At 47.4% G+C, this 19,965-nt stretch overlaps 1 protein-coding gene across 1 annotated transcript in view; it reads left to right on the plus strand.

Moving 5' to 3' along the window:
* The window catches only part of TSHR (thyroid stimulating hormone receptor), a 129,630-nt gene extending 109,995 nt beyond the window's left edge, over positions 1-19,635 (plus strand). Inside the window, exons 9-10 of the mRNA XM_038406115.2 lie at positions 8,894-9,082; positions 12,272-19,635. Coding sequence (XP_038262043.1) covers positions 8,894-9,082; positions 12,272-13,673 — 1,591 coding nt within the window. The 3' untranslated portion in view covers positions 13,674-19,635. The remainder of the gene's footprint in view (positions 1-8,893; positions 9,083-12,271) is intronic.
* Positions 19,636-19,965: the final 330 nt, after the last annotated feature.

The following is a 19,965-nucleotide window of genomic DNA, read 5'->3' on the forward strand; positions in this document are numbered from 1 at the left end:
CCTCTTCCTCACATAGAAGAAGTATTTGCAGAACTCCGTGGAGCAAGGTGTTTTCTGCTCTTGATTTGTAGAGCGCATACCACCAGGTTATGTTGCATGAAGATAGCAGAGACCTCACAGCATTTATTACACATGAGGGACTATTCTGTTTTAAACGTGTTCCATATGGTCTCACATCTGCCCCAAGTGCCTTTCAAAAAATGATGTCATTGATTCTGAAGAATCAACATGGAGTTCAGTGCTATCTGGATGATATTATAGTGTTTGGAAATACTTCTGAGGAGCATGATGATAACCTGCAGTCTGTACTAAACTGCATCAACACAGCAGGCCTCCAGCTCAGTAGGTCCAAATGCAAATTTAGACAAACTGAACTCTCCTTTCTTCTTTGAGTGATTGTTCATGATCATTCCAAGCAGGTGTGTGCGCGCCACATGCACGCCAGCCAGAAGATTTTTTCCCTAGCAGTGTCTGGGCATCCCCTGGGGTGGCGCCTTCATGGCACCCAATATTGAGCCCTGCTGACCCCCCATCCCCTTAGTTCCTTCTTACCACCTGGATGGCTAGCTGGAACTTTGCTCGCTCTTGCAGCAAATGCCTTAGCAGTGTCTTTGTTCTTAGTGTAAATAGTTTTTCTCTAAAGTTGTACTTATCACATAGTTAGTAATGTTTGGTAGATAGTTAGTTTCCCCTCTGGGGGTATGCCCGGGTCTCCGGGATTTAAACTCTGTGAGTCCTGTGGCAAGTTTATGCCCAAGAGTGATCCTCATTCGTCCTGCCTGTGGTGCCTTGGTGAGACTCACCAAAAGGACAAGTGCCGCATTTGCAAGGGCTTCTGCCCAAGAACCCTTAAGGACAGAGAGCAGAGATTGAAACTCCTGCTCATGGAGGCGGTTCTGAGACCGCAATCTGACCTGGGACCCAACGACCCAGCACCGAGCACATCCTCTTCGGTGTGCAGCGCTCCAGTGCCAAAGGCGCGTGAATCGGGCCAAACTAAGGACTCTAAAGCCCACCGGCACCGTCACTCTTCGGGACATAGGGTGTCGGCATCAGTTCAGCACTGTTCTCCATCTCCGGTGCCGGTAAAGAAGAAGAGGCCGGTGAGGGGCCGATCACACCCCCTGAAGCCTAAAGGCCCAATGTCTTCCGCAAGTGGCTCGGCACAGACCACGTCCACTTCACTTCCACCCAGGGTCTCGTCGACTCCTGCCCTGGCCGGAGTCCAGTCGAGTCCGAACCCTCCTCGGTCCCCGGACCATCTGGTGGACATACAACCACCATCAACGCCGAGGCGTTCGAGTCGGCAATGGACCTGATGCGCCTCCCGGTGCTGGCCTCCCCCCGAAGGAGGGACAAGTCTCTGGCGACCACATGGCACCTGTTTCACTCCAGGGGCAAGCCAACCATGATGGCTCATCGGTCTCCATCTCTGGCGTCGCCCGCACAGACGCAGGAAGCGCGCCACTCCCCGGCGTTGAGTTGTCATTCGTTGGTGACCTACGTTGCTCCTCCATGGTCTTCTTATTCAGAGACCTCAGAGTCGGAGGTAGACTCGGCTTGATAGAGCAAATCGCGCAGCAGAAGATCCCGGTCCCAGTGCAGTCACCAACTGTACCCGGCACCATGGCAATAACAATGGCAACCACCTGCTCAGTGCCCTTTTGGACACCCTGGGCGTACCATCAGAGCCAGGGTCAAGTCCATGGTCTGCGCTCCAGAACTGTGTCGGTGTCCTCGGCGTTGTTTGTGCCACAGTCAGCACCGACGACGATGGCAGCGCCACCCTCGACCAGAGTGGCCCCACCGACTCATTTGATTTCGGCACCGATGCCTCAGCTGGAACCGGCACCAGCTCCCCAACTGACGGCACCAGTGGAAGCCTCAGCTCCATCCCTACCAACCTCAACAGTCTCGGTCCCACCAGTTTTACCTGCCCAGACACCAGCTGCGATGCAGAGTTCTTCATTGGCGCTGGTTCCTCAGACCAAGTACCGCATGCTGAGGGACCCCAGGGGGGCTGAAGGCAGTGAACTGGGTCCACCTCCGGTTCTCTCTTCCTTGTCTTCACCTGATGAAGCGGTTGCAGGGACTTCACCAGCCCCAGCTTTGGAGGACAACCGGGTTCTTCAACAGCTTTTGAAGAGGGCCTCCCAAAGCATGGGGATTCAGGCAGAGGAGGTAGAAGAAGACTTAGCCTCGGTTATAGACATCCTGGCTCCCTCCGGCCCATCCAGGGTTGCATTGCCATTTATCAAGTCAATAACTGAAATATCTAAGAACTTCTGGCAAACCCCTGCTTCTCTGGCACCTACGCCAAGAAATCTGAGCGCCACTACTTTGTTCCCTCTAAAGGGTATGAACATATTTATACCCACCCTCCTCCGGACTCTGGTGGTCTACCCGGCCAATCAGAGAGAACATCAGAGGTTTCAAGGCTCCACTTCTAAAAACAGGGATGCCAAGAAACTGGACCTGTTTGTCCGGAAGGTCTACTCCACAGCAGGTCTATAGCTTTGTATAGCCAACCAACAGGCCATAGTAAGCCGCTAGGGACATAACACCTGTTCATCCATGGCAAAATTCACGGAGCTTCTGCCCCAGAAAGCTCGGGGGGAGTTCTCTGTGCTCGTGGAGGAGGAGAAGTTGGTCTCCCCAGCCCCTTTACAAGCGGCCCTGGACGCAGCGGATGCGGCCTCTCGCACTTTGGACACGGGGTGGTTATGAGGAGAGGCTCCTGGCTACAGGTCTCTGGTCTTTCCCACGAGGTCCAACAGACCATTCAAGACCTTCCCTTCGAAGGTGTAGCTCTCTTCTCTGAGAAGACGGATAAGAGACTTCCCAGCTTGAAGGACTCGAGGGCTACCCTTCGTTGGCTGGGGCTTCACATGCCCGCTACCCAGAGCAGACAGTTTAGGCTTCAACCTGCTTCTCGTCCTTATCAACCCCAGAACTGATAGGACACTCCATGTAGGCGGAACAGGAGCACTCGGAGGAGGCACTGTCCCCCCTCTGGGCAAAACTTGGGCCAGCCTAGGGCCCCACAGGGCTCTAGACCACCCTTTTGAGGGTACGGTCGAGGACATCTTGCCAGTTCGGCCTTTGGATCCTTCCCATCTTACTTTCTCATCCTGTCTATCCCCTTTCTACCGTGCCTGGTCTCAAATTATTTTGGACCACTTGGTGCTGTGCATGGTAGAGAGGGGATATTTCATCCAATTCTTTACTCTCCCCCCCCCCACCTCCTTCCCCATCCCTCTCAGGGACCCCTCTCATGAGCAACTTCTGTGTCAAGAGGTGCAGTCCCTCCTGTCGGTAGGGGCAGTGGAAGAGGTTCCTCAGGAGCTAAGGGGCAAGGGTTTTTACTCCCAGTACTTCTTAATACTGAAGGCCAAGGGGGGCCTCAGACCCATACTGGACCTGCAACAACTCAACAAGTACATAAAGAAACTCAAGTTTCGCATGGTCTCGCTAACCTCCATTATCCCCTCACTGGATCCAGGAGACTGGTACGCCGCCCTCGAATTGAAGGATGCGTATTTTCATATCACAATAGTCCCATATCACAGACGCTACCTCAGATTCGTAGTGAACACAGGCCACTACCAGTTTGCAGTCCTCCCGTTCGGACTGTTGACCACCCCTCGAGTATTCACAAAATGCATGGCAGCCGTTGTGGCATTCCTGCACAAGCACCAAATACAGGTTTTCCCATACCTCGATGACTGGCTGATCAAGGGTTGCTCGAGGGCCCAGGTGGAGGCTCAGGTTGAGTTTATAAGGAGGACCTTTCTCGACTTAGGTCTCCTCCTGAACGAGGAGAAATCGACTTTGTCCCCGGTGCAGAGGATAGAGTTCATAGGCGCGGTCCTGGACTCTACTCAAACCACACTCCTTCGATAGGGAGCGCAGGCTGCACTCACTGGACATGCATAGGGCTTTAGCCTTCTACATAGAGAGAACTAAGTTGTTCCAGAAATCTGTCCAACTCTTCGTAGCCATGGCAGACAGAATGAAGGGCCTTCCAGTATCATCTCAATGCATATTGTCATGGATAACGTCCTGCATTAGGGAGTGCTATACCCTGGCAAAGGAGCCCGCTCCGCAGATAACTGCTCACTCTACCAGGGCCCAGGCCTCCTCTGTGGCATTCCTGGCACAAGTCCCTGTTCAGGAAATCTGCAGGGCAGCCATGTGGTCCTTGATACATACATTTACATCACACTATGCAATTACACAACAGTCCAGGGACAATGCGGCTTTTCTGTGGATAACTCCGACCCCACCTCCTGAGCTCTAGCTTGTGAATCACCTGCTTGGAATGGACATGAACAATCACTCGAAGAAGAAAAAACGGTTACTCACTTTCTCGTAACTGTTGTTCTTTGAGATGTGTTGTTCATGTCCATTCCAATACCCACCCTCCTACCCCTCTGTTGGAATGGTCGGCAAGAAGGAACTGAAGGGGTGGGGGGTCGGCGGGGCTCAATATTGGGCACCATGAAGGCACCACCCCTGGGGGCACCCAGGACGACCCTACGGACGCTGCTAGGGGAAAAATCTTCCGGCTGGCGTGCATGCGACATGCACACACCTGCTTGGAATGGACATGAGCAACACATCTTGAAGAACAACAGTTACGAGAAAGTGAGTAACCATTTTTTCTGGGGCATACAATCTCACAGGCTGGACTAAAACCTGATCCAGACCATATCCTGGCAATTTCAAATGCTTCTCCTCCAACAGATTTGCAAACCTTATATTCCTTCTTGGGTCTTACCTCCTGGTATGCAAAATTCATTCCCAATTATGCTTCTGTTATTGAACTGTTACAGGAATTACTACAAAGAAGTTCAACCTTAGTGTGGACAATGGATGCACAAGTTATTTTCGAAACGGTGAAAGACTTGATTGTACATAGTCCAGTACTTGCACTATTCAGTCCTGCATTGCCCACAATTGTAACTAATGATGCTTCTGATTATGGACTTGGGGCTGTTCTCACACAACTGCATGAGGACAACATGGAGAGGACTGTTGCATTTGCTTCAAGGACACTAAGTAATAATGAGAGAAAATATTCTACAGTCAAAAAAGAAGCACTTGCTTATGTCGGGGCTACTGAAAAATGGAGAACTTACCTGTGGGGCCGCATGCTCAAGTTGCACACAGACCACAGCCCTTTGACGACACTGCTCACCACGAAAGGACTGGGAAGAGCAGGATACCATATTGCTCGATGGTCTGCAAGACTATTCTCTTTCAATTATGAACTGGAATATAAGCCTGGAAACCAAAATGTCATCGCTGATTGCCTTTCTCGCCTGCCTTTACCTTCACCAGATGGTTCACCGGAGAATGAGGATGTAGTGGTTGCGCTTATTACAAGCACTCTCACTGCAGTTACAATAGAAGAATTTCAAGCTGCTTGTTCAGCGTGTCCAATTCAACAAAAACTACCGGAATTTCTGACAAAGAGATGGCCCAGTCACCCTAAAAACCTTGACCCAATTTTGCTGCCTTATTTTAGAGTTTGTGATGAACTTTCTTTGTTTGATGGCTGTGTGCTACGAGGTACACACCGGCTCCTTGTGCCAGAAGAATTACAATCAAAACTCATACACCTGGCACACAATACTCATCAAGGAATTGTCCGAACAAAACAACGACTACGGGATCTATATTGGTGGCCAGGGTTGGACTCTCAAACTGAAGCACTCATAAAATCCTGTCTCACTTGCCAAATGTGTGATAAGACAGCAGTGACATGTACCTTTCTACTACAGCCTGTTCCTCTTCCTGAATCTGAATGGGAAAAAGTGGTGATTGACATTGTAGGACCATTTGATACTACTCCAATTGACTGCCGTTATGTCATCACTTTAATAGACTATTTCAGTAAATGGCCTGAGGTAGTGTTTACACAGCAAATCTCTTCTGCTACAGTAATTAAGTTTCTCTCTCCAGTTTTTAGCAGGGAAAGTAACCACAAAGAACTGGTTTCAGATAATGGTAGTCAATTTACTTCTCTGGAGTTTGAAACTTTTCTAGCACAGAGGAACATTTTACACAGAAGGTCATCCCTATATCACCCTCAAGCCAATGGGGAAATCGAATGGTTTAACAGAAGTTTGAAAGAGAGTTTGCAAACAGCTAAACTTGAAGGGCGATTGTGGATACCTTCATTACTGATTTCTTGCAGGCATACCGGGCTACACGACATGCCACAACGCAAAGATCCCCGCAGAGTTACTGCATGGGAAACAGAGGACTACTAAACTGAACATTGCTGGATTGTTAAAGGCACGACCTGATGCCCCAAACGAGGATGAGGTGAGAAAAACAGTTGAACAGAACCAAGCAAAGTCTTAGGCTTTCACAGACAAGCGGTGGGGTACTAAGGAACCAAAGTTTGAGTGTGGTTCCTTTGTTAAAATACGAAAATCTGGAATTTTACACAAAGGGGACCATAAATTCACAATTCCTCTTAAAATCATAGAGAAGAAGGGACCTTACACCTATTGACTTTCTGATAGGCGAGTAGGGAATGCTTCTTATCTTGCACCTGTCTATGCACCAAGAGGAGATTATGCCAACACCCAGTCTGCATTGGATGACTTCACCATAGTACCAACACCACAAGACATTGCACTGGAACCGGGGCTTGAGAGATGGCCTGTCAGTCCCAGAAGACCACCTGTCTGGACTAGAGACTATGTTATTTAGTATCTACAATATTTTCAGTGTAATATTTCTGCCAACAATATAGTGTCTTGTTTCATATTTGTTCCTGTGGTTAGAACAATAATATTTATTTTAATTGGGAGAGTTTCTTAAGAGAGGATGGAATGTGGTGTTTAGATATTGCTTGTAATTATTAGAATTGGGAGCACTGGCTGTTGGGAGTCTGAAAGGACAGGAAACAGGAAGGGGGGGGAGAAGTTGAGAGGCTGGGAGAGAGCTACAGAGGGTGCAGCAGCAGCTTAGTAAAGAGGTTTCCACTTTGAAAATAAAGTCCTGTTGAAGCTTGTTTGTATCTTGCCTGGTTGATACAACAAGTGAGCAGGCACATCCCAAGAGCGTGGTTCTTTTACTGATAACTGCTAAAAGTAACACCACTGTTTATCCAAAAAGGAGAAACAGAAAAGGTCATTCTTCCCAATGGAGAGCCACTTATGGAGGGTATTGCCAGATGGGAATGGGGTTGCATTGTCTTGCTTATCCATTCACTCTTCTCCCAGTGATGACATCTGCACAAATCTTTTGTGAGGGCTCAGGGCACAGGTTTTTAGCGAAGGGGAAAGAGATGCATTTTGCAATGTTGCTTTGCACCACATGTCTTTTCTAAAAGCTCATTATTAGTTCTTTATCTGTCAATTAGGGGACACAGTGCACAGAAAACACACTTTTGTTACGTGATTAGAATCATGTTCTTTGTTAATAAAACTCTTGAAATAGCAATACTTGACATTTGCCATCTTTCTTAATGTAATACAGGTTTAATATGAGCTGATGTTGAGCTTGTGAGGAACGTTGCTATAGCTATGAGAGTGTTTTCTCTTAAATTGGCATGGTTCAAGAAGCACCACTAGAAGCTAGAGGGAAAATAGCAGAAGGAGAAACTTTGTGTGTTTAAATCTACATTTTTATTGAATGTTTGTGTGTTTTGAACTATGAGCCTTAAAAGCCTATTTTAAAAGGTTTTTGTCATTCATCGTTTGCCTAAGGAGATAGTAAAATAATCAGTTTTAAAACCTTGAGGATGGAAAAATGGTATACAGAAATGTTAAAGGGAGCAGGGAGAAGATCAAGCGGTGGCCAGCACATCTCTCAGCCCACACCGCATCCCACAGCCCCCATTGGCCTGGAATGGTGAACAGCGGCCAGTGGGAGCTGCAGTCGGCCGAACCTGCAGATGCTGCAGATAAACAAACTGTCCTGGCCCACCAGCGGATTTCCCTGATGGACCGAGTGCCAAAGGTTCCCGATCCCTGTCCTATTCAAATTCAGATTATAGCTATACCTAGCTAACTCTCATCAGCAACTCCCAGCAAATGATGGCATCAATTCTGCAGATACTTCAGTATGCTCTTAACTTCATGTGCATGAATAGAATCAAGTGTGTAAAGTAATGAGTGCTTGAAGCCTTTGCAAAATCAGGACATTAGTGAGGACATTAGTGTGAATTAGATGAGCAAATGATACTATCATATCTGCTTCTGTTTTCAGTTGTCTCTCCAAAATGAGCGTGTTCTCACAGATATTGAATCTTTAAAGACTTTATTTTCAATTACAAAGGCAAGCTGGAGCACAGCTTCTGTTGCATGGCTTATGAAGAGCATAGCTGATGGCCACCAATGGCAATCACAACACTGTCTATGCAAAAATGTGTTTGAAATAGAAAACCAGTTTTAAAATTACAAAAAAAGAGGCCACACTGATTTGCTCTTTCAAAGTTGTAGCAATTTTTCAGGTTTGTAAACCGAAGAATAAATTAGGGAGATTATGTCATCTCAAACAAGTTGTACCCAGTGTCTCTAGGCAATCATTAATTAAAATAAACAACAAAAAATAATACCCTGGGCTCTTTGCCTGAAGTGATTCATTCATCCCATTCACTGCACTTTCATTGTGCATTCATGCAGCCAGACAAGTTGTGTGGCATCATGATGCTGGGTGCCCTCTGAATGCTGTTTGGTAATACCCAGTTGGCACATTTCAGGCAGCATGCCAACTCCTGCCTCACCTCCCTCATGTGTTGTTGGTTGTGTTTTAGTTTTAGTTTTGTTTTTTGTGCTGCAGCTTTCTGTGCAACTCCTAAAGTGCTTTGAAGATCTTAAATGTCTCACTCCAATCATTTCATTTGCTGAGGTTTTATTCTTTCTTTACGCAGTGATGTCTCCCGGACCAGCGTTGCTGCCCTTCCAACAAAAGGATTGGAAAACCTTAAAGAACTGATGGCTAAAAATACATGGACACTGAAGAAACTACCTCCTGTAAAGACTTTTCTTCATCTAATGCGAGCTGACCTGTCATATCCAAGCCACTGCTGTGCTTTTAAGAACTGGAAGAAAACCAAAGGGTGAGTGTTAGCAACTTCGAATAAATCATAAATCATATAATTAAAGAAGGATTAATTAATATTTTCATATATAATAAATAATATCATAATTCTAGTTAATGGGTTTTGTAGCCATTTTTTGAAATTGTACAGTAGAGCAGAGGGACAGGTTTCAAATTAATAAAAAGATATACTTTTTCACACAATACATAGTTAGCTTGTAGAACTCATTGCCACAAGATTTTGAGGCCAAGAGATGAGCAGGATTCAACCCAGGATGAGATATTTGTATAGATAACAACAATATCCAGAGTTGGTATAGTAAGTAAGTTTAAAATAAACAAAAGTCTTGAAAGGGGCATAAAACCTTGTGCTTCAGCCAACCTCTAACTAACTCTAACTCTAACCAAAAGGGTGAGGAGGACATTTTCTTTGTGGCCAGGTTATTCCATAATTATCTTCTGCAGGGTTGCTTGCCTGTTCTTCTGAAGCAACAGGTGCTGGCCACAGTTGGAGACAGGGTACTGAAGTAGAATCATAGAATCATAGAATATCAGGGTTGGAAGGGACCCCAGAAGGTCATCTAGTCCAACCCCCTGCTCAAAGCAGGACCAAGTCCCAGTTAAATCATCCCAGCCAGGGCTTTGTCAAGCCTGACCTTAAAAACCTCTAAGGAAGGAGATTCTACCACCTCCCTAGGTAACGCATTCCAGTGTTTCACCACCCTCTTAGTGAAAAAGTTTTTCCTAATATCCAATCTAAACCTCCCCCATTGCAACTTGAGACCATTACTCCTCGTTCTGTCATCTGCTACCATTGAGAACAGTCTAGAGCCATCCTCTTTGAAACCCCCTTTCAGGTAGTTGAAAGCAGCTATCAAATCCCCCCTCATTCTTCTCTTCTGCAGACTAAACAATCCCAGCTCCCTCAGCCTCTCCTCATAAGTCATGTGCTCTAGACCCCTAATCATTTTCGTTGCCCTTCGTTGTACTCTTTCCAATTTATCCACATCCTTCCTGTAGTGTGGGGCCCAAAACTGGACACAGTACTCCAGATGAGGCCTCACCAGTGTCGAATAGAGGGGAACGATCACGTCCCTCGATCTGCTCGCTATGCCCCTACTTATACATCCCAAAATGCCATTGGCCTTCTTGGCAACAAGGGCACACTGCTGACTCATATCCAGCTTCTCGTCCACTGTCACCCCTAGGTCCTTTTCCGCAGAACTGCTGCCGAGCCATTCGGTCCCTAGTCTGTAGCGGTGCATTGGATTCTTCCATCCTAAGTGCAGGACCCTGCACTTATCCTTATTGAACCTCATTAGATTTCTTTTGGCCCAATCCTCCAATTTGTCTAGGTCCTTCTGTATCCTATCCCTCCCCTCCAGCGTATCTACCACTCCTCCCAGTTTAGTATCATCCGCAAATTTGCTGAGAGTGCAATCCACACCATCCTCCAGATCATTTATGAAGATATTGAACAAAACGGGCCCCAGGACCGACCCCTGGGGCACTCCACTTGACACCGGCTGCCAACTAGACATGGAGCCATTGATCACTACCCGTTGAGCCCGACAATCTAGCCAGCTTTCTACCCACCTTATAGTGCATTCATCCAGCCCATACTTCCTTAACTTGCTGACAAGAATGCTGTGGGAGACCGTGTCAAAAGCTTTGCTAAAGTCAAGAAACAATACATCCACTGCTTTCCCTTCATCCACAGAACCAGTAATCTCATCATAAAAGGCGATTAGATTAGTCAGGCATGACCTTCCCTTGGTGAATCCATGCTGACTGTTCCTGATCACTTTCCTCTCCTCTAAGTGCTTCAGGATTGATTCTTTGAGGACCTGCTCCATGATTTTTCCAGGGACTGAGGTGAGGCTGACTGGCCTGTAGTTCCCAGGATCCTCCTTCTTCCCTTTTTTAAAACCTCTAAGGAAGGAGATTCTACCACCTCCCTAGGTAACGCATTCCAGTGTTTCACCACCCTCTTAGTGAAAAAGTTTTTCCTAATATCCAATCTAAACCTCCCCCATTGCAACTTGAGACCATTACTCCTCGTTCTGTCATCTGCTACCATTGAGAACAGTCTAGAGCCATCCTCTTTGAAACCCCCTTTCAGGTAGTTGAAAGCAGCTATCAAATCCCCCCTCATTCTTCTCTTCTGCAGACTAAACAATCCCAGCTCCCTCAGCCTCTCCTCATAAGTCATGTGCTCTAGACCCCTAATCATTTTCGTTGCCCTTCGTTGTACTCTTTCCAATTTATCCACATCCTTCCTGTAGTGTGGATGGACTGTAGATCTGATCCAGTCTGGCAAACTTATGTTCCTATAAGTAAAATTTAAACTTTATTGTAATTGGAGAGAGACTGTCATTTCAGAATTCAAGTTTAGATTTAAATGCAAACTTCTCCAAAGTTCAGAGCAAAGGGTCTTGCTCAGGCCAATCTCTGATACATGAAAAGAAAATAATATCTATTTATAGACTTTATAGGATACCTATCATATTTAAACATTGGCGTAAATAGTATATTAATGGAATTCACAGATGATATTAGGTCATGGAGGAGTTTCAAACATCTTTGAGGGCAGAGAACTACCACAAAGGGATGTACAGAGATTAGAAACATGGGCAGAAAGAAACAAAATTAGATTCTCCTTTGAGAAAAGCAGCTCCAGTGCATCAGGTGAAAGTCTGAAAGACAGTGAATGGGAGGGAGACAGCTGGGATGAGAAACACTGAAGGAAGTGTAGGGTGATAGCAGTCAGCAAATTCAATACACATTTGCAGAGTGTTTTTGTAGTCAGAACATTGCTAATACTATTTGGGGCTACATAGAAGCATTGCATTGTGGAGCAAGGTAATAATTAGAGCCCCATGTTTTTCACAACTACAGAATAACACAAAATAAAACTAGAAACAACATGTAAAATGAAAAAACCCTGCAGTGGCAATCCCTATGACTCCTGTCCTGCAGGGCTTAGCCTGGCTCCCCTTGCCGGTTATTCTGACCTGGCATGTAAGATTGCAGCACCACTCAGATTTGGCCTGGCCTCTCCTCCATCATCATGACACGGGGCAGCCAGATAGTTACTTGCTTTTGAAGCTGAAAGAAACTCAAATGAAAGTGTTTCCCTTGCCATACCTGTTGTATACAAAACGGAACGGCAAATTCCAGTGATGATTTCACCCCTGTGCTCTTTCAGAATTCTGGAATACATGATGTGTAACCAGACCAGCAGTCACAATTTTCATAAGAAAAGATCCATCAGTACCTTCAATGGCCCTTTTTACCAAGACTATGCAGAAGAGGATGCAGACCACACTGACACAGTGTATGCTGAAAACTCCAAATTCAGGGATTTTCATGGCAACTCACACTACTACGTTTTTTTTGACGAGCATGGGGATGGAGATGTTGGGTTTGGCCAAGAGCTCAAGAACCCTCAAGAGGACAACATCCAGGGGTTTGACAGCCATTATGACTATACTGTCTGTGGTGGCAGTGAAGACATTGTGTGCACTCCAGAGCCTGATGAGTTTAATCCCTGTGAAGACATAATGGGCTATAAATTTCTAAGGATTGTGGTGTGGTTTGTGAACCTGCTGGCTATCCCGGGTAACATTTTTGTCCTCTTCATCCTTCTCACCAGCCATTACAAGTTGACTGTACCACGTTTTCTGATGTGCAACCTGGCTTTTGCTGATTTCTGCATGGGACTATACCTTCTCCTGATTGCTTCGGTGGATCTCTACACTAGGTCAGAATACTACAACCATGCCATAGACTGGCAGACTGGGCCTGGCTGCAACACAGCTGGGTTTTTCACTGTCTTTGCCAGTGAGCTTTCTGTATACACACTGACTGTGATCACCCTGGAGCGCTGGTATGCCATCACCTTTGCTATGCGCCTAGACAGGAAGCTTCGCCTTCGGCATGCTTTGGTCATCATGCTGGGTGGTTGGCTCTCATGCTTTCTTCTCGCCCTCTTGCCACTGGTTGGAGTCAGCAGCTACATCAAAGTCAGTATCTGCCTGCCCATGGATACTGAAACACTGTTGGCTCAAGCCTACGTTGTCTTTGTTTTAATTTTGAACATCATTGCCTTTATCATCATCTGCGCCTCCTACATAAAAATCTATATAACTGTGCGAAACCCTGAGTACAAGTCTGGAGACAAAGACACCAAAATTGCTAAAAGGATGGCTGTGTTGATTTTCACTGACTTTCTATGCATGGCACCTATCTCATTCTATGCTTTATCTGCCATTATGAACAAGCCCTTGATAACAGTCAGTAATTCCAAGATCCTGCTAGTGCTGTTCTACCCACTCAATTCTTGTGCCAACCCCTTCCTCTATGCTATTTTCACCAAGGCTTTCCGAAGGGATGTCTTCATCCTGCTCAGCAAATTTGGCATATGTGAGCATCAGGCTCAAATCTACCGGGGCCAGACAGTCTCAGCCAAAAACAGCAGTGGTTCTTATGGCCAGAAAGGCAGTCGAGGGACAGGTCAGGACTACCAGGACCCACATGATGACTGTCACCCTGCAATTGCGATGCAAGAGCAAATAGTTGTGGAAGACTATACACTGACTGTGTTATAGCACCTGAAAGCATCACAATTGCAGTGCGATCAATCAGATGGTAATTTAGTGATAAAAAAAATCCAGTGATAAGATACAATTTTTCCTAGTTGTTTTTGAGGAACATCTGTAGTGATTTTTCTTTTGAGTGAGCCATTCATTTGAATCTCCAATCTTATATGACTGTCAGTGTAAGAGAGAAGGTGCCAGTTATGATGCATCTATGAATACTCAGTATAAATCAGAAAGTGAACATATTTATATGAAATTTTAAACATTCATTCTTCTCTAATTGGCTAAAGGGAAAGGGAAACAGCATAAATTTAGGGGATACTTGTACAAATAAAATAGGATTTTTAGATTTATAATTAAAGTGGAGTTAAATTAGATAATTAATTTTTCAGGTTCTAGGTCAGATTAGTCAGGCTAGCTTGCTTGCTTTTTTTTTTAAATCAAAAGATTTATTTGTTTTTCTAATTGCCAGTTTTATGAACTGGGTTTCTTTCTGCTCCTATTATCATCACTTATCAAAAAAATTCGGCAGTTGGAATTTAATTTATAATTTTGTTGAAAATGTATGAGGCAGAATAGAATCCAGCTGGCTTTCCCATCGCTCATGTTGCCTCACTAGGCCAAACAACAGTAAAAACCATTTTTAAAAATAAGTTAAAGAGCAGATAGTAAGGCTTTAACTTCTTTTTTCTTTGTGTGTAGGGAAAAACTTCCTGACTCTCTCTCAAATGGTGGGATTCTGACTTTTTGAGGTGAGTTTAGGGGGAGATTTATTTTAAATTTCTTTTGAAACTGTCTGTCCAGACTAATGGGTTCAGATCCCAGTTTTACTGATGGTGATAGTTACTTGCTTTTGAAGCTGAAAGAAACTCAAATGAAATTTTGATACTAAAAATTAACATTAGGGGAAGCAAATTGCTTGGCTTTCATCTAGTCATCTGAGTATAGTATAAGAGTTTGGCACTTTAGAATATGTCTACATTGAAAAGTGACGATGTGACTGTAGTACAGGTAGGCATATGTGTTAGCTTTTATCTAGCCAGAATGGGTAATAATAGCAGCGTAGACGTGGTGGCATGAGCTTCATTATGGGCTAGCAAACAGAGTAAAAGCCCTCCAGCAGTATGGGATAAGGCAGTGTGATCATGACAGCCACTCCCTGATGCCTATTTGCAAGCCACAGTCCCTCACATTGCACGGTAACTTTAAAGAGAATGTGCAAAAGTAGAAGTGGATTTGTTCTTTTGTTGCTTCTTTCTGGCATACAGTCACATAACAGCAAGAAAGGGTCATAGCTGCCAAGTATTTTGCAGCTCCACATGTGACATTTATCACAGATGAAAAAGAATCGTCATTCTTTTTGCCACATGGTCCCACTATCATTGCTCAGGGTGGAGAGGTGTCATTTGGGAATGGTGGCAATGTTCTCACTACTGAGGAATGTCAGACAAGGAGCTACATACAACTTCACCCCTTCATTTTCCCCCCAAAAGGCAACTATTTCCTACTGCCACCCAAAAGTCCATTTACGTTCCCTACCTCCCCATGTTTCGGGTGACCAGACATCCCATTTTTAAAAGGACAGTTCCCATATTTAAGCACTCCTGCAGGTGTCCTACTTCTTCTTAAAAAAGGGCAAATTGTCCCATATTTTCTGTCTTCCGCCTCCCCCACCTCCCCAAACAGTACTGATGGGTCCTGGTACTGGTCAGATCCTTGCTTACCAGCCACCCGCCCACCAGCAGTAAGTTGGGGGGGGGTCCAGGGGCTGATGATGGGGGTGGGTGTGCCAGGCTGCTGCGCTCGAGGCCCGCTGCTGGTCCGACAGCACAGCCCCCACTGCGTGCCGGCTCTCAGGCAGCAGGACCTCACCTCCTGTTCTGTTTTTGGCCAGCACTGGCTGTGCGTTGCAAGCTGCGGTGGCTGGTGAGTGAGGGCAGGCGCCAGGCAGCGGCTGGTTACATGTCGCCTCTGCTGCCCACCCATCAGCTTTTTATGTGCTCCCCCTCTTGCTGTCCTCTCCTGCTTTTCCCCTTCACCCCACCTAGCCCCACTGCTCCTCCATACCCCCCCCCCAGCGTGGTGCATCCCACTCCCAGTGCTGTGCGGAGAACCAGCCCCTGGTCGAAGTGCTCAGCTCACCAACAGCTTGGCCGGCAGGCTCCTTCCTTCCCCCACTGCCTCTGGCTGGGCTGGCACCCCAGGAAAGCCCAGGACTCTCCGGCCTGGGGCGCTGGCCAGGAGAAGCTGAGCCCTGCATGTGCCAAAGCCCCACACAGCGCTGGCACTGGGAAGCCTCCCCACCCCTCAGCTAAGCTCTAGAGTGGTGGCAGGATTCAATTTCCAGCCTGTTTGCACCCTGACCCTGCAGGCTCCACAGCAGAAACCCAAGCAGGGGCTTAGCATCCCCTTCCCCTCCCCACCGTGGGTTCTGCCCCCAGGGAGTACAGGGCTGCTCTGTCCCCTAAGCGTGAGACCCTGTGTGCTCACCGCCCCACACACACACACGTTGCATCAGGAAGCGCCAGGTACCAGGAGGGTGGAGAGTGCCGGGCAGGGAGAGTCGGGTTGGTCAGTCACACCCACGTGTGAGAAGTGTATGGGAATGTGTGTGTGTGTCATCTCTCCCCATGTGAACCCTAAAGCCTAAAGATAAGAAGGTAAATAAAAATAATCCAATTATGCTGTATTTCTTTTTAACAGGCGCTCAGTCAACTTGATGTTAATTTGAACGTTTGTACTGCATAGTTCTGACTGATTGCCGTTGAACTCACTTGCATATGACTCATTTTACCAAGGGTCCTGTATTCAGCATAGGGAAATATGGTCACCCTACCCATGTGCCCTGCTGCTGCCGCCCCTGTTCCACCTACTCTGTTAGGCACCAGAAAGCCCTTGGATGGGATTGGGGGGAGTGCAGGAAAAGGTGCTGGAATATTTATTGCACTTTGCCCCAAGTGGGGGAAGAAACAGTAGCAACTCCAGGAGGAGGGGAGCCCCGGAGAAGGACAATTGTAAGCAGAGAAGACGGGGGAGAGGAACCTCCTTGTAGCAACGCCCACCCTCCAGCAGTGGGAAATGTGAGGGCAGTAGGGGAATTCCACCACTTGGCAGGTGATGGGGAGGGAGAGCTGGGAGTTTGGCCCAGCCTTTGATAGGCACAGCCCTGGGAAAGTTTCTGCCCCAGTAGTAAGGGATTCCCATACCCATATTTGGGCTTTGCCTTGCCTTTAAAAGGAAAGACCCACCACTCAGCTAGCCCAGTGTGGGAGTTGGCTAGACCAGCCCAGCAGGAAGAGAAAGGTCAGCCTCCCTGTATGAATTGGGGTGGGGGGGGGCAGTGGAGAACCCCAAAGAATGAAGATGGAGTGACAGGGAACTGCTGCTCCAAGAAGATGGAAGGGGTGGGGGGAGAACAAGGCCATCAGCCTTGTTTCTTTCTTCTGCAAGAAGACAACAAGGGTTAGTTCTCAGGGGGCTGGGGAGCAGGAGTAATTTGTGGGATGGGATAACTGAGCAGTGCAGGGAGTTGAAGGAGTTGGGGGCAAGAGCTCTGGGTAATTTTGGGTGGATCAGGAGCACAGTGGATCTGGTGCACTGGGGAACAGGGATAGTTAAAATACTGGATTGGGTCAGCAGTTGGCTCAAAGATTTGGATAAGGAGTCCATCACTGGCACAGCTGCTCAACCTTTACCACCAGAGAAAGCTAGCATGTACTGTGCATGTGCAATGTGGGGAGTAGCAGCTGCTTATCTCACTTCCCCCCAACTCATCCCTTATTGTGTCACTAGCCTATCTTAAGGAAGAGGCTGTACAGATTTTATCAGAGTGTATTTCCCATACACAGGGGGCTGCATGGGGGAGATAAGCTCAAAGGTGTCAGAGAGAGGCTGGCTCATTGAGCAATCAATAAAGACTGGAACACTGATGGAAGAAGGTAAGTGGTACCAGAAGATGTCTAATGATTCTGCCAAACGGCTGGGTTGCAAGAAACTAACTTGCTACTAGAATAGCAGCTTCAGAGTGTAGCTTAGAGGAGAGCAAAAGTAAGCCTGCCAGGATCAGGTGAGATACACATGTGATACTTACAGCACAGCTGGGAGAGGAAAGGGTCCAAGAGCCTGACACCAAAGGGAAATGGTGCTGGTGCTTAAGGGAATGCGTTTTGATGGAGGAACAGCTGCACCTTCCCAGCTGTACAGTTATTGCATGTGCCTGCCCCTTTTTCACTCACAAGGGAACAAGCAGAGGAAGCCCAGAGCCCAATGAAGCCCTACCCCCACCACCCCGATTGCCCCTCCCTCCCTGCTGCTCAGGATTCCATTGTCCCAGACCCTGACCTAAGAGTTCCTCACCCCTTCAAATACTCCAGCCCCAGATCCCTCAGAACTCATGTTGCTCCAGACTCCAAAGTGCTCCCTCCCCAGATTTCTGAAGTGTCCCAGGCCCCTCCAGGCTCACAGTGGGTCCCAGCACAACTCAGGACTCATCTTTGGAGTCATATGAGGGAGCCTGGTGGCCTTTTCCCTCCCTTCCCTTCCTGTGTTCTGGGAGTGACCAGCAGGACTGGCCTCTTACTTATTTGGGGGAGCTGCCCCCAAATTGTGACCTTTTATTTTCAAAGGTGGAGGCCCCTACTCCTGCTGGACAAGCCTAATTGGCTCCCATCTGGAGTGTCTTGACTTTTATAGAGGCGTTGTCCTGCTAAGAGAAGCCGGAACTTGGAAGGTTTCCTCTGCATGCTGTGAGCAGGGCCTCCCAAGTCCCACACCTGTCAAAGGAAGTACCCAGGCCTTTTGGCTGCACCTGCAAACCACCTGAGAGAGGGATGAGCCACTGTGTCCCTTCACCTTATGTCTTTCTTCTGCTTGAGGGTACTTCTGCCTCTTCCCCTGACCGGGCATGGTAGGGGCTAAGATACTGTGCCTGTTGCCTTGCCCCACTTTTGGATGACAGGACTTGTACCTGGCACCATTTTGCCTCTTCTGATTGCCTTGGGCAGCTGAGCCCTTCCACTTCTCCCCACTGACTTGGTTTGAGACTTGTTGATAGCTCACTGACATACCCAGAACAGTGCTGTTGTGACCCTCCCAAGCAGCAGCATTTCTTTGGGAGCTCATCTCAGGCTTCACCCCACCTGCCCGCTCCTCTGCCTCCTTGGCTCCTCTCTGAGATTCTCCTTCTTCACAGTTCTTCCTAGCTGAGGGGAGTAAAGATCTTGGCATGAGCAGCCAGGAGTGAAGATCCTGAGGACATCCTGGCACTTGATAGAGCAGCAGGAATCCACAAAGCAGTAAGAGCAGCTATTGATTTTTGCAAGGAAGGTGATGACAGAAATTGACTTTGAGGGGAGTGGGGACACTTCAAAATTTTCTAGGGAGGCCCACCAGAAACTTCTATTCAAAATTTTTGTTGTCTCCCTTCCCCCCCCCTACTTCTCCAAACCTCTCCCATGGGTCAAGGGCAGCCCCTCCTTGGGGGCAACATTTGAGATCAATATTGTGACATTTCTTACCACAAAGTAAAAGACTCTAACACAGTCCCGAGTATGGGAATAAGGCCTTATCTATATGACAAAGATTTTCTGCAAACGTTATGCCGCTTTAATTAAAGTGCTTTAATTAAAACCGCTGTTGCATGTCCACACTAACAGCTCTTGCATTGACACAGAGAGCAGTGCACTGTGGTAACTATCCCACTGTGCAACTGGCCGCAGGGTGCTTTGGGAAGGCTTTGCAATGCCTCATGGGGCAGGTTTCTTAATCCTAGTAGATTGTGAGCCGCTTTTTCAACTGAAGTGGTGTGAGGGCAGGGCAAGGAGAGTGGCGTGTCTGGGACGGGGGAGACAGCAGGCTGATCGACCTATCCTGGGGAAGGGGGCCACTCCCGCACGCCAGCCCCCAGCTCTGCTCCGCAGGGCAGTATCTCCCAAAACAGCCCGCTCTGCCTGCCCGCCTATGGTTCTGTGATTTCCTCTGAGCACCTCTGAGACCTCTCCGTGCTGAGGAATGTCAATGCAGCACAGCAGACCCCCCCTCCCAGCAGCAGTCTGCCTGCCCTTGTGTTCCTAGTGCATGGCAGAACAGGAGCATTCCACGTTAAAGATTTGCTCTTTGTTCCCCAAACAGAGCAGAGTGCTCGCTCAGCTCTCAGACCCTTCCTGGAGCTTTGAAAGGGGCGGGGGGGCATGCCTGCAGGGCAGCAGAGATCAAAACAGTGAGCAGAGCGGTCACAGCAAGCATTGTGGGATACTGGTGGAAGCCAGTTATATTGACAAAACAAACATCAGTGTGTACCCTG

Source organism: Dermochelys coriacea, chromosome 6, assembly GCF_009764565.3.
Source record: "Dermochelys coriacea isolate rDerCor1 chromosome 6, rDerCor1.pri.v4, whole genome shotgun sequence".
Lineage (NCBI taxonomy): Eukaryota > Metazoa > Chordata > Testudines > Dermochelyidae > Dermochelys > Dermochelys coriacea.